Source organism: Amblyomma maculatum, chromosome 11, assembly GCF_055883805.1.
Source record: "Amblyomma maculatum isolate TAMU_Amacu chromosome 11, ASM5588380v1, whole genome shotgun sequence".
NCBI classification, from domain to species: Eukaryota; Metazoa; Arthropoda; class Arachnida; order Ixodida; family Ixodidae; genus Amblyomma; species Amblyomma maculatum.
The window spans coordinates 38,153,344-38,167,820 of NC_139354.1; the positions used below are offsets into that span (position 1 = coordinate 38,153,344).

Below are 14,477 nucleotides of genomic sequence, written 5' to 3' on the forward strand. Positions count from 1 at the left end.
GCGCCACCGACATGCAGGGAAAACGCTCACGATTTCTGCTGCGGCAGCACAGAAACCTAGTTTAGAGCTGCCGGCGTGGCTCGAGCAGCGAGAGGGAGTTTGAAATTTTTCGCTCTGTCGCTGCCGCTCGTCGCTGAGATTGCTCAATCGCTTGCATGTGAGCAAGCTGGCCTTAACGCTTTTTTTTTTTTTTTTTTTTCAAATTCTCTGTGCAAAAGTGCAGGGTGGGTTCATTATGCGAGTGGGTTACTTACACGACAAATACGGTACCGTTTTTTGGCAACGTAAGTGCCGTCACTAGCCGATTTTTGTATATCGAATTATCGATATATCGAACTATTTCGTGATCCCCTTCGAGTTCGATATATCCGGGTTCGACTGTAGTTCTAATACGCCGGCTGCTGCAGCTGCTATGTGAATAAGGTTATGCCTAGCAAGGCCTGGCAAAAGGTGCGTTGCTAGCATGCCAGCAGGCGGTATGTCACTGCATGAAGCACGTCACAACTGTGGAGTCCACTGCATCCTTGCTTGTAGATTATAGAGAGGCTTAGATATAGCAATCTTTATATACAGTATTACCAATGTTCGCATCAAACTGTATTGCGATCCCCTCCGGGTTCAATGTATCTGGGTTTAAAACTTCATTTTACATCCAGAAAAGGCAAATTTAGACAAAAAGCTCCACGCCTTTCTAGTGGTACTGAATGTTTCCGAAACACAACGACATGAACTCTGCGTCCCCCAATGCTACAACACAGGGCCCTGAACACAGGGACGGTGGCAATCTCTAGCCGAACAGAATGATGACCCTTCCAGCCAGTCAAACGAGGGAGCGCTCCAAGTTTGGCCCCCAAAAGGGCCACGCAGGAGCTCCACGACCGCGAGGAACATGCAGAAACACCCACGTATATAGGACATACAGTTGAATCCCGCTATAACGAAATTCACGGTGCACGAAAAAAAATTCGTTCTCGCGGAACTTCGTTATCGCAAAAATTTGACGTGAAACGCAGAAAGAATTGCCCAAGCAGCAGCAAAGGCGTTTAATGCCAAAAATCTGTAAGCTTGGTTTGCTTACGCTTCACGGCGAGCAACGCCGTCACGCGATTTTCGCACTCGGTCAGCAAACCCATTGCAACATCGTCGTCTCGGACAGCAACGAAATTCCTGATGACATCAAAAGCGTCCATCACCTGTACGGCGGTTGCCGCAGCCGGCGCTTCCTGTACGTCGTCGTCTTCTTCATCGGAAGAGTCCTTATCATTCCGGGCAGCTTTTATGATCTGCTCATCACTCACATCTTCGTGAACAACAACACAAGCGTCAGCGCCGATGTATTCGTCGAGCTCGAGATTAGGCGGCACGGTTCCTATTTCTCCCAGCGTTTTCCAGGCGGCCGCGATCCCCGGAGCCGGTGACGCCTCTTCGTCGTCGTCTGTAACGCCTGGTGTTAGGCCAGCAGAGTGTACGGGTTGACCTTCGGCAAATCCGGCGTGCCTGAAACAGTTCACAATTACTGAGCGCCCCAGTGTGCTCCAGGCAGCAGACATAATCTGCAGTGCCACGTACAAGTCCACCTTCGTGTCTCGGCCGGTTTCAGTGTTAAAAAGCAGCCGCTGAATTAACCTCCCGCGGTAAGCGCGCTTCAGGCTAAGAATCACGCCCTGATCGAGAGGCTGTAAGACAGACGTGCAATTGGGAGGGAAAAACCTCAGCTCCGTGTTAGTGAGCTTGACTTCGTCGGAGTGATGCGCTGAACAATTGTTCAAAAGCAAGCAAACTTTATGGCCCTGCCGCTTCATGTCGCGGTCGAATGCCATCATCCACTCGGTGAAAATAGCGCGGGTCATCCATGACTTGTTGTTCGCCTTGTACTGCACAGGTAGGCTACGAGTTCCCTTAAAACAGCGCGGCTTGGCACTTTTGCCTATGACTAACGGCGGACGCTTGTCCGAGCCATCCATGTTTGTGCAAAGCAGCACTGTGATGCGTTTTTTGCTGTGTTTGCCGCCGTGACAGCGCTGCCCCTTGAAGTCGAGCGTCCTAGCCGGCAACATCTCGTAGAATAGCCCGGTCTCGTCGGCGTTGTAAATGTCTGCAGGCACGAAGTTGCTTAAAATTCCGGCCATGTTACTCGCCTTCCAAGCAGCTGCTCCGTCCACGTCTGCTGACATTGACTCGCCGCACAACACTTTTCCAACGATGTTATGGCAGGCCTTGAAACGGTTTAGCCAGCCAATGCTGGCTTTAAAATCATCAATGCCAAGTAGGCATGCATAGTTCAAGGCTTTCTGCCGGACGATGCTTCCGGACAGGGGGACGTTGCTGGCTCGTGCTTCCACAAGCCACACATGCACTGCTTTGTCCAACTCTTCATGGAGGGGCCGCGTCACCTTTTTGTGCTTCGAGGATGTGCCTGAAGCAAGTGCCATTCTCACGCTGTCCTTATTGCCTAGAATCGTTGACAGCGAACTTGCAGGAATTCCGAAGTCTTCAGCAATTGCCGCTTTCTTCCTTCCGCTTTCTGCTTGGGCGATTATTTGAGCTTTTTGCTCAAGGGAAAGAGTTTTGCGTTTTTTCACTTGCGTTGCCATCGTGTCCTGTGGATGAAAACTCGTCGTTGTCGAAGAGAAAGGCAGCGAGTGAACAACGCGACCACGACACAAAGCCAAAATGGCGGAACTGCAATCACGTGATTTCATGCTTAATGTGGCTTTGGATTTGACTTGGACTTCTCGCCAATAAAACTAGTTTCGGTTTCGATTTTGAACGCGAAAATTTCGTTGAAGCGGAAACGCTCTGCAAAAATGGTTCGTTGTGCAGAGAAATTTAGGCCATTAATTCTTATAGGATACTCGCGGGGAATAAAAAATTATTCGTTGTCGCGGAAATTTCGTTGTGGCGGTATTCGTTGTGGCGGGATTCAACTGTATATAGGGCAACATATATAGAACATATATAGGACAAGACAGCATCAGCACTGCTTAACCCACCTTCCACCAGACCGAGTTGTGGCAGCAGTAGTCCAGGGCCTTGTGGCACAGGTAGTCCAGGTCGGAGCACTGCGGGTGCGCCGCGTACCACCCCAGGTAGTGACGCCACACCTCGGGACTGCCCCGGTTGTTCTCCAGCGCTTGCGAGAACACGTTCAGCGCATGGTCCAGCCGCAACTCCGGATCACCGCCGTCGCTGTAAAACGTATATGCACACTGAGCACAGGGTTACAAGAGCCCCTTCAGCTTGGGGTGGGAGACAAGCAGAAAGAAGCAAATAAAATGGCAGACCAATGAGCAAGAATGAGGGGCAGTGCATAGAGAAGGATACTCAAACAGCACAAAAGTGCCTCTGAATGGGCACTGACTGAACACGCATCAGCACGTTCGGACACACCTGCACATGATCAAGCATAGCTTATTGTGCCGCGCGACCAGCGCAATTGCCAGCACAGCCACATCTCATGACTTCACACACTGTGGCAACTACCCAGCACTTAGACATGTCACACGGACTTATGACGCTGCAGTGTGAAGATACCGGTAGATGCAGAATTACTGCTCCAATGACGCTTTGGTTCGGTTATGGGGCTTAACATCCTAAAGTGGCTCGCGCTAAAAAGGAAGCCACAGTGGAGGGCTCCATACAATTGAGACCTCCTGGAGTTCTTCAACATGCACTGACATGGCAAAGTACACAGATGCTGCTATGCTGCCGCAGAAGGACGTGAATGTAGCAGGACCCTGCGGTAACCCCGCCCACCTGAGTTGTCCATACAGGTGTCGGTAGGCAAGCCGCAGCCACAGCTCCACGTTGTGCGGCTGCTCATGCAGCAACTGCTCCAGGGAGGCTGTGCCCAGCTCTGCGGAGTCAAAGTACCGGACGTCCTGCTCCAGGTCCAGCACCTCCGGATCGTCCACCTGTGACCTCCGCTGCTGCAGCAGCAGGCGCCAGTCTGCAGACAGGGCACAAGAGCGAGAGGTGCCCTTCCTTCACTCTCATGACCATCATTCTTGGCCTTGGTAACTATTAAACTTTCTTCGTATTAGCCTCACCGAGGTTTAGAAACAAAAAGCACTAGCCAAACAACTCTACCTTTCTTGGTGACCAATGACGTTGACTTGTCTTGTGCTTCAAGAGATTTCAAAGTTGGGGTGGCACCAGCCTGTTGAGACTGCTGCAGGCACCAGCCTCTCCTCTGGAGGACCGTGTAATGTGGAGCCACTGGAACGTTCCAGCAAAACATCATGCTTTGGCCAAATTGCAGCGCAACTCTAAGAGCTCAGAAAAAAACTGCCTGCCATCACCACGAAGACAATTTACTTCAAATGAAGCATCGGCAGCAGCTAAACGGACATCAAATGGATGTCTAACGGATATTCGCTAAGGTTCACCCATAACAGTTCTTATGTTTCTGTCATGTCATCAAGTATGGAGGGATCTTTAGATCCCCTTTTCCCTATGTACACATGGCTAGGCCTAGTCACTTCAACATGGCCACAGGCGGGCGCCATCTTTGACAGATGGGAAACCCTTTGGGAAGCAGCTCCGGCTCTCATTTCGGCGAGGAGCATAGCAGGCTGCAGCGCCCACGCTGATGTATCTTCTCTTAGCTAGAAGCGACCACAAAGCAGAATGCGCGTTTGACCGGCTCCCCAAAGGGACTGTCATCAGGCCGTCGCCACTGCCACCTTTATTAAAGTGTAATTAGCACTCAATAAATCCTCTTTGCTGTGCTAACGAGCCTTCAAACCTGCCACAGTGTCCTTAGAACACCGCCCTGTGTGAAACTACTTGTACATGTTAGCCCTAGCTAACTAAGTGCAGTCCTCGTACAGTCACAACTCCGAGTATATTATAGGCAACCAAATGGCATACACCGCAGCCCTAGTGTAAGAAGCCTCACGCTGTTTATAGGATTCCTGAAAGCTTGTTCTTTGTCCGCTTTCGAGACAAAAGCATGGCTAGTGCCTCTTTAAAAGCCTCAGTTCTTGTGGAAACATCCACAACCTACGACATCGTTCCCCATTTCACCTTTGTCCAGACTCCTGTTGACGTCTGTGATGATGAGCTTGCACAGGGCTTGGGTGTCGAGGCCCTTGTGTTTCCGCTTCATGCTGGCCACATAAATCTCTGCAGCAAACAAGTGTCAAAAATATTGACAGCACGATTGGCGTGGATAGGCCAAATGCAAATTAGGTGTACTAGCACTTTCGTCTTTAGTTTCAGGTTGTATGTACAGACGCCCAAATCTCTAACTGGCGTGCACGGTAGCCACATTTTCTGTGATTTTGAGCGTTGCAGAGGAACTAACCTGCGAAAAATCCAAGCATAACTGACAGCTCACCGAACCTTTGCTTAATCACAATCACAAGTTATATTTGCCCCAAGGTGTAAGAGGATAGAAAAGGCCGCCCTCACGCGCACCAGTTAAAGATTTGGGCGACTGTACATGCTCTTCAGAATACAGTCATAATCTACCACATTATGTCAAAGACCACCCCAGGTGGTCGAAAATAGTCCGGAGTCAGTGCGGTGAATTCAAACATTTTTTGTATAGTATCTGGTAATTCTTACACATTTGAAAAATTACGAATATGAATCTAATAACAACCATATTCAAGTTCTTTTCAACATATTTAACAGTTGACTAGTTTTTAGTCAACATTTTTTTTACTTAAGTTACCATGCCTAATGATCCCAGCTGAGAAGGTCCGAACACCAGCCAAGCGACGGGACAGCGCAAACAGCCACCTACCAGCCTTTTGCTTCCACTGCTGGGGAGAGTCGGAAGGGGATATCTTCAGAAGTGGGGGCGAGTACAAGGCCAGGTCCAGCAGAACTTCATCCGGAGTGCACTTATAGTCCTTCTCGTGCTGGCTGTGAAAGTGCAAAACGTGATGCACAAGGGCATGTGAATTGTGACAAAACTGCCCTCTGATACTTCCAAGTTTTTGATCAATGAAGTCACACACATGCTCGTGTGTCTGCGTGATTGCAGTGCCGAGATAGAACACATTAGGTTAGAGGCAAAAAGTGTGCGCGGTCCACCTGTGACCGACGCGATGTATTTCTCATCGAGGAGGTAGGTATGGTAAGCAGTGTGCACAAAACAGGGCTCTGCGCCAGCGTCACTGTGAACAGGGTGCACCGGACAATAAGTATGTTGACAGACTCAGGCAAAGGTGGCATGTATGACGCACACTAAGTTCACGATACCACTTAGGCATCGCATTGCTAAATGCACACTAGGTCAACCTGCGTAAGCAGCCAGCTTGAACTATCCAGTACTATTTCCATTAAAAATTACGGGACTGCTGAGCTCCCCCGAATCGCCCAAGGCTTCAAATTAACTGACGTCACATTAACGGTTTTCCTGCATACCCATACACATACACTGTCAAACAGACATGTGCCGATGCCTACCCGCTGCATCGCTCGTCGTAGCACGTCCCGTCCAGTTCATAACGGCACAAGTGGACGCGACTGTTCATCTTGTGTACATAGGCGGTGCTGTCGAGCGACTGGCCCTGCTGCTTGAGGAAGTTGGGGTTGAGCCGGTAGCCACGGAAGCACAACAGAGGGCTCACGTACGGTGCCGAGACGTCTACGTGGTGCAGCTGAGATGAAGCCCCCACCGTCATGGCAACACCATCTCGCTGGTGCCGCAGGAGGCACAGCTCCAATTTCTGTACAAGAATGGCAAGCAATAAGACTCACTGACTAGAAGGCACGTGAGCATTATAAGCCACTTCTTGTTTTCTCTTCTCTGAAATATTTCGGCCCTGCCAAACAACCCCAGCTATCCACAACAAAGTTCCCCTCGAAACACATTTCACCCTCTTCCATCCACCACAGACAATGCTAATAAAGATGCCATCATTACACTACTAATTTCTATTGCGTTTATAGAGTTATTGCTGTGATGACTGAAGAGAACCAACATCTACCATGGCTTGCCACCAGAAACCTTTCATTATTTCTCCGATACGCTCCTAAAAGGCAGTTGCAGCAACAAAACATGCCATCATGTAAACAGTGCACTCGAAGTCCCCCAATTTATGAGGACAAACTTTTGTTGCATACATCCCGTATACATCCTGTATACATCCCGTATAATTATACATCCCATATAATTTCGTACACAACTGCACGAAAAATGTATGTTTCCTGGTTTACTCCTATAGTGCCTGCCTCACTGTGTCTGTCAGAGGCACAATGCTCTTTTTGGGACCTACAGGTCACCAGAAGGTTCAAACAGTGAAACTGACCGTCAGCGCGTCTTTGTGTGGCAGTGAGAACTTGGACAGAGAGAGCCCCAATTGGGGCTGGAAGCTCTGAAGCTGCCGCGCACAGTGGTCCAGGAACAGGGCCTCCATGGCAGCCCGATGGTGGATGCCGGGTGCAGTCTTCTCAGCCACTTCCTCCTGGGAAGGAAAGATCGCCACCACAAACCAGCAGGTTACTCAAGAAGAACAAACAGGGGGCACAACACACATGCATGCTCCTGCACTGAAGTAGCCTCCTGCGGAAATGTGCCAAGCATTTCAAAATGTAAGATGAAAAAGAAAAACAGTGCTGACATAAAGAGTGACTCAATCATTTTTTTCCCCATGGTTTGCATCTATGCAACCTGTAAGCAGAGTGTGCGGAGAATTTTTGCTCTAGCAATTGAAGCGATGAACAAAAAAAGCTCAGGCTTTTTCTTACATCGCTGAAGAAGCGCAGAGAAGCTCAGAGACGACATCACGGATTGTAAGTTTGAAAATTTCGGCTGCCTTCACCCACAACCTTGCTGCATGTTGGTAAGGCACCAACACTCTAGGATCTTTGCTTTCAGAGGCATTGGCATTCTCCCTTGAAGCAAGCGTTTCTGCATTGGGAATGTACTGCGACTGCAGGCATATATATAGTATGCCACTCATCAGGCACTGTGCCCTGTCTGAAAGCCGTTGCAGCTTTAGTTGGCAATTATGTCTACAATGCTAGCCCAAAACAATTTTTAAAAAATTTATTAAACTGCGTAAGCTGCACTTTACAGAAATATGAAACAATATTTTGGCCCCTATGCAAGAGCTTACTTTATGATGCCACTATTCGACTTCATCACACCTATCTTTTGATCGGGGCTTTCTTTCTTTTTTACTCGCCATATACCATACGCCATGTAGGCAGGATTCAAATTACCTTTTCATTTCAGATTTCTATAGGCCTGTGTCACCTAAGCTGAAGTATGAATAACAAACAGAAAAGCTTCCGGGTGATTGGTCTCCCCTTGAAGTCTTAAGGGGAGACGAGGGTCTTAAAACTAACTTTCTTAGTTATGGCTAGAATCTCACGAAACTTTGCACACAGATGTGGTTTTCTCTCCTGATTTCAAAAATGTAGTTATAATTGAGCTGGTGGTATTAGATCAAAAGTTATCTAACAAAGTCCAGAGCATAATTAGTGAATTTCTTACGCAGCTTTAATGAACTTTCTCATTGCATTTCGTGGCTTTTAATTACATATATTGATAGCCAAAGTCTTCCCATACCCGATGACATCCTTCGTTTTCCTCAAAAAGGCATGTCATTCTCACATATTATGGTGAGAGTAAAAGGCTGCATTATTTGAAACGAACTCATTAAGCTAATCTCAAATTGACATTTATCCATTGCCTAAACTAAAAAACTAAAAATGTCATCGGGTACTTCATTTCTCTCTGAAGAAAATGGTACCAAAGTTATTTGTGTGAACTAAAAAGAAGTTATCAAAACCCTGCGTAAGACTGTAGAGATCGACCAAAAATATGAAACTGAGAAAAAGGCATTTGAAGTTTGACCACATATTACAACTTGAACAATCAGTAGCCTCACTGTGATATTTCTCACCAAAAATGTCATGCTCTTCCCATTTCCAAAACTGTCTTTGGATTTTGAATATGTCAACTAAAACTGAAACTATCACCATTACCATGGCCAAGGTAGTGTATGCCATTAGGAAATCAGCAAAATTTTTTGACATGCAATATTATTTTAATGGCAATTTGAAAAAATCTCGATAGAGTGATGTAAGTGTTGGATCCCCCCCTGATCTTTTCAATATGACTGCAGTGGTGCTAAATTTGTCATTGTCACTCGGCGACAATGTAGAGAAAAAGCACACTAAGGCTGAGTGCAGTGTCCAGAAACAGCACTGAGAAAAACGTATTTGCATTTTGAGACCTTTAACTTTTGCTACACTGCAGCTATGGTAATATAAATTGAATTGTTGTGAGGCTTTGTTCTTTATGAGGAAGGCTATATACCAAACATATAACAGTACCCTCCCCAAATACTGGTAAAAGCTTGCCACAAAGTCTAAATATACCACCACTAGACCAAGCGGGAGAAGCTTTATTTACAACTTCATATGCCTGTGGCAGTGCCCTTCAAGGCAAACAGATACTCAAAATTACGATAAAACGGTCTTGCAATATTAATAAACCTGCACAAAGTTTAAGGCTAAAGCACATCGGCATACTGGAATGACCTAATAAGTTGGCTAATGTTGCAGAATGAAACTTTGCTACTTTGCTGTACAGCGCATGCAGGGCCGCACGCGGAGTCCCTTGCTGGAGCTAAAGCTCGAACTTTTACACCCCTTGAGCGCAGCGGCGCGATTACTTAGACAATCTGAAAAAAAAAAAAAAAAAAAACGAAACCGTCCGCGGGCAACGGCGCGATGTCAGGCTCGCCTGTCGTCTGAAGCGACGCGATAAAAAAGCAACGAAGTGGTAGCGTCGGTGAGGACCATGAGTATCAGCTGAACAGTTAAATCTATCGATGCTATCTCTGATGCCTCTGAACCGCTCGCAAACAATTATATGCCGCCGGACGTGCTGCAGCTAGGTCGAGAACACGCCGCGGGACCCTGGCAGCGCGCCGCCGCACTCGTTCTTCGACGCGCACTCGCTAGGCGCTTCCGTATTCAATACACTCCTGATACGGCTACGTCTACCGAGCTATAACCGAGCTACGTCTAAAGACCAGCACCGGCTACGGGAACGACTGATAACGATCGCGAAAGCGCATCATAAACGAGCGAAGCAGCAGCCGCGACGAAGAACGTTAAAAACAAAAAAAAAAAAAATGGCAAGTCAGTCGCGCTGGCCAATGGGAAGCGCGAGACGAGGGGCTCGCTTCGCGAGCGCGCGCTCCAGCCAATCAGCGGACCGGAAACGGCTTTCGGAAAACCCGCGACGGTAGTCGTTCTGTTTGAGCGACGTCATTTGGAGATGTCGCAAAATGCGCACAAAGAAACAAGCTTCAAAACAAGTCCAAGATGGCGGCGGCCAGCCGGCTGCTTCACCCGCGGCACGCGCGGGAAGTTCGAACAATTTTCACCCCTTTTTTGGCCATTTCGAGGCTCCCGTGGCCTTTTAAAAGTCGATTTTACCGTATTTCCCGATCGAATTCAGTGTTGATATTTTGAAGGCTAGTGCTCAAAGGTACAGACATTCCGAAAATGCATTTTTCTCAAAATCAATTTTTCGCCCATTTTTGACCAGTTTAAGACCCGCGTGCCCCCTTAAGACCCTAGAATCCTGGAGGAAGACTACCACAAGCCAACCAAATACCGAACAACGTACACTGCTGCCGACTGTAATGGTGACTGTCACAGTCGAAGCAGGTGCCTCGGAACTGCTGCCCGAAATCTTGCCGACAGCCTTTGTCGAAGCCGCTGATGCATCTTTCCCGGCAGCCGTTGTGACGACCACTTTCCTTGGAGCCACTTTTGCTGGTGAGGGTACTGGCGATGCCACCCTTGACGATGGCGCGGATGAGGGTGCAGTCGTTTTCGAAGATACTTCGGAAGAAACAGCGGCAGTGGTTGACACTGTCACAGTAGGAGCACTTGAGGAAGATATTGCCAACGAGCTCTGCTTCAGCTCCTGAAGACGCTGCCTTATCTCTGCTTCGAGCTTCTGTAGGCGGATTTTTTCTGCGAGGAAGGCCGCATCTGTACGCTTCAAGTGAGCAAACATTGGAGTCTTGTTTGATGAGTCTGGGCCTGAGATCCGTGCTCGTTTTGGCACCTAAGTCACAATAAAGAGACAATAAAACCAGTGTCAAGCGAAAAACAAAAGGTAATAAATATTAATGATAACAATATTTGTTGAACTGATGTACAGCAATTGAATCTCTAAGTATGCCTGAAAAATCATTGAGAGGTTCACTGAACTCTGGTCCTAAAATGATATTTCAGAAACAATTTTAAGACATACAAGAAAAAGTAACCATGTCACTAAAATGAAGTTTTTCCTAATACTCATTCACAGGTAAAAGACAAACGATAAAGACAAACGGTAAAGTATGTTGAGAGAACAGAGTGATTTCGACACCATGGATTCAGCACTGGATGACAGAACAAAGCTGGAGTCCAAATGAGATTAAAAATCGTAAGCATATTAATAACAATAGTCACAATAGTCTAGAATGTTCATATTTTTGTATGTTTATATAAGCAGATAGCTGCTCCCGCACAATTTATCTGTACTAGCTACACACTAAAGGGATGGCTCTGATGAATAAGAACACAATCATGACATGCATGGATTCCTATGCATACAGATCAGTCATCACTACCTCATTAAGGTGCAATCACCAGTGAATCGCCTGGACTAGCAAATGAAGCAATCCGTTTTCAGAAATATTCTTCGAAATTCTGACACCAAGAATATGGAAGTGAAATACCGTGGCAAAGCAATTTCCATTTATTTATGATATAGCAAATGCGATTCAATGCAGTGGCAACGTCAATCAGTAAACGACGGGCTCAGCCCGTTAAAACTGAACCAAACCATAGCACAGTAGAGCGGAAGAAAGAAAACAAAAGCAGGTCGACCTATGCCCTTTTTAAAGTGGATAAAATGTCCAGTGATGCAGAATGCACGAAGGAAAAGACTGAGCCCAGCCAGAACTGCACAGAAACTTTAATAAAGTTGCACTAGTTTCAGTGTATAGGTTGCGGATAGGGTTCACAGCTCAGACTGCAGCCAAGAGCGTAAGTGCAGGCCTGTAGTACAACACTGCCAGAACTGCACAGAAACTTTAATAAAGTTGCACTAGTTTCAGTGTATAGGTTGCGGATAGGGTTCACGGCTCAGATTGCAGCCAAGAGCGTAAGTGCAGGCCTGTAGTACAACACTCGGGTAATGACCAGAATCAACTGACTCTGCACCACACTTACTCGAGCATAGCCTGCACCAAAAATGTATAAACCACAATGAAAGAAAAAAATGCAAGTGGACTTCAGGGGTGGAGAAGAGTTGACTTCACAGCAGCGCAAAACCCCTGAAGTGCCTCGCCCCATGCAGCACCTGCACCCCTAGTCTTTACCGCATGTCAAGACGACGGGTGGCCAAAAAGGTTGCAAAATGGGAAGCTGATGTCATCACACTGACTATACTCCGTTTCATACATCAGGTGCAACGCAGCGAAAGCTACGCAAGTAGTTCACAAGAAAGAAAATGGAGGCGTATCACTACACGCTCGTTTTGTGGCCGAGTGGTTCCTGCGGGAGCTGCTCTATTCCGAGCATACACGTTTGCAATAACTTGCTTCACGTGCCTAAACATCTTCGCAGTGCGGATCTTAAAGAAAAAATGCGCACCGAAGAACCATTTTCTCAAAAAGAGATGCACAGTGCAGAGGGAACAGCCAGAGCCATCTAGTGGCACAGCTGGCAAGGTTGCGGGGCAGCGAAAACGTGACACGAACAAAAACGACATAAAAACATACAAATTCACCGAATCCGATCCTTTCTCCCTAAAACAGTTGCTCTTTATGAAGTTGATGGCAAATTTAAGATGTATTAAGCTTGCAGACAAAATAACTATTATTTGCTCTCGTTAAGAGTAGTATGGAACGGAGTATAGATGTGCACAAAGGCCAGACATCCCACTGTTTTGCCAACAGATCACTGATGCATGAAAGGAGATTCCAGCCGACATGGTGTGCGAGAGCTTCTGGCAGAGAGAAACAGCAACCATCTGAATGACCAGATGATGAATGACGTCTTTGATAATGGCAATCAAACATCCGATAAATAAGCACAGTGATAGCGACCACTGAAAGTGGCAAACTGAGCACTGCATCTTTCTTTACAAAATACAACTTTTTGGACAACGAAATGATTGCTGCCTTTGTAGTTATAAAAATTCCTAGCTAGCTGAACCTTCTTTGGGTAAACAGGTGCAGCCCACCTGTTGCAGCGACGAGATGGAGATCTTGCGCTTGGGGGCCGTCGTCACTGAACCCACAGCGCCCTCGGGTGTTGCTGGAAGCCGGTACCTGTCGCCGTATAGCACCTTCCCATGCAGCTTGCATTGGTTCTCCAGTTTTTCAATGTGGCCCTTGCGCTTGTCGACGGCTGTCTGCAGGGTCTGGAGCTGCGAGGGAAGAAAAGAAATTAGCTGTGGTTTAGCTTGTGGTTAAACCTGGAGTTACGGGAGAGCAATCTGCAAGGCTGCGCTTAGGTTCAACTTGAAAGTACAGACGTGGCTTTTGCACATACAGTAGAACCCCTTTATAGTAAAGTCACTGGGACCAAAAATCTTTACTATAGTACCAGGGCCTTTACTATATCAGTGGTTGGTGATATATAGTAAAGACAAAAGCACCCACGAGACCAGTACACCGCCCTACTCTCTGATCACAGCAGAGCAGTTTACTCCTTCGCCACTGCACTCTTCATTCAGTCCTTCTTCACGATCTACCAAAACTGCATTCTGTCTCGACCACAACATGCCAATTTTATCATTCTGCTTCAGTTCGGAAATTCTCGACTTGTATTTACTCAAATCTAAGCTACACCTCTTCTAGTGCACTTCGTTTGGACGGCCAGCGCGTTTTCGAGGTAGTGCTTGGTTTCACGAAGCAATGGCGCCAACAACTATGCGGCATCACTACACCGCTGCTTTTAAGCAGGAAGTTGTGCTTGCGGCGAAAAGTCCGTCAAGTCTTCAAGCACAAAGAGAGTAGAGCGTGGAAGAAGCAAAAACAAATGTACAGCACGTTTTATTTCCCATGATTACAGCCGCCATTCCAGCGTGACTAACATCAAGTTGTCCTTACCACTCACAAGTTTACAATCATGTCGGGATATCGCGCTTATCTGCTTACTGCACAAACTAACCTACAGTCACCATGCATCAACAGTGCCACTTACTAGACCGACTCGCACCTCCCACCGCCTGAATAATAATAAAGTTTTCAATGTCTATTTGGCCGAACACATGCATTTAACTTCTCTGCTTTGCCACGGGCTATAAAGGGCTGGAATGGTCTTCCCGAACGCATCGCTAACATATCTGACCCACTAAGATTCAAAAACGAATTGAGTACCTTTTTGCAGTCAGAATAACTTTTTTATATTGCGTTCACTCTGTGCAAGTTGATTTCGTCCAATGCCGCTAACTATTGCATAATGTTCTAATCCTCGTTTTATTACTTCCCATG

At 47.0% G+C, this 14,477-nt stretch overlaps 1 protein-coding gene across 3 annotated transcripts in view; it reads right to left on the bottom strand.

Annotated features, from left to right (window-relative positions):
- LOC146173540 (uncharacterized) overlaps positions 1-14,477 on the bottom strand; it is a 60,888-nt gene that overhangs the window by 23,750 nt on the left and 22,661 nt on the right. For all 3 annotated transcript variants that reach the window (XR_014701897.1, XM_084583742.1, XM_084583741.1), the window contains exons 14-22: positions 13,223-13,408; positions 10,607-11,053; positions 7,266-7,421; positions 6,421-6,683; positions 5,753-5,874; positions 5,029-5,127; positions 4,090-4,218; positions 3,757-3,949; positions 2,994-3,189 (exon numbers count right to left, since the gene is read on the bottom strand). Coding sequence is in view for 2 of the 3 variants with exons in the window: in XM_084583742.1 (XP_084439868.1) it covers positions 2,994-3,189; positions 3,757-3,949; positions 4,090-4,218; positions 5,029-5,127; positions 5,753-5,874; positions 6,421-6,683; positions 7,266-7,421; positions 10,607-11,053; positions 13,223-13,408 (1,791 nt within the window). In the remaining variant the exon portion in view is untranslated. The remainder of the gene's footprint in view (positions 1-2,993; positions 3,190-3,756; positions 3,950-4,089; positions 4,219-5,028; positions 5,128-5,752; positions 5,875-6,420; positions 6,684-7,265; positions 7,422-10,606; positions 11,054-13,222; positions 13,409-14,477) is intronic.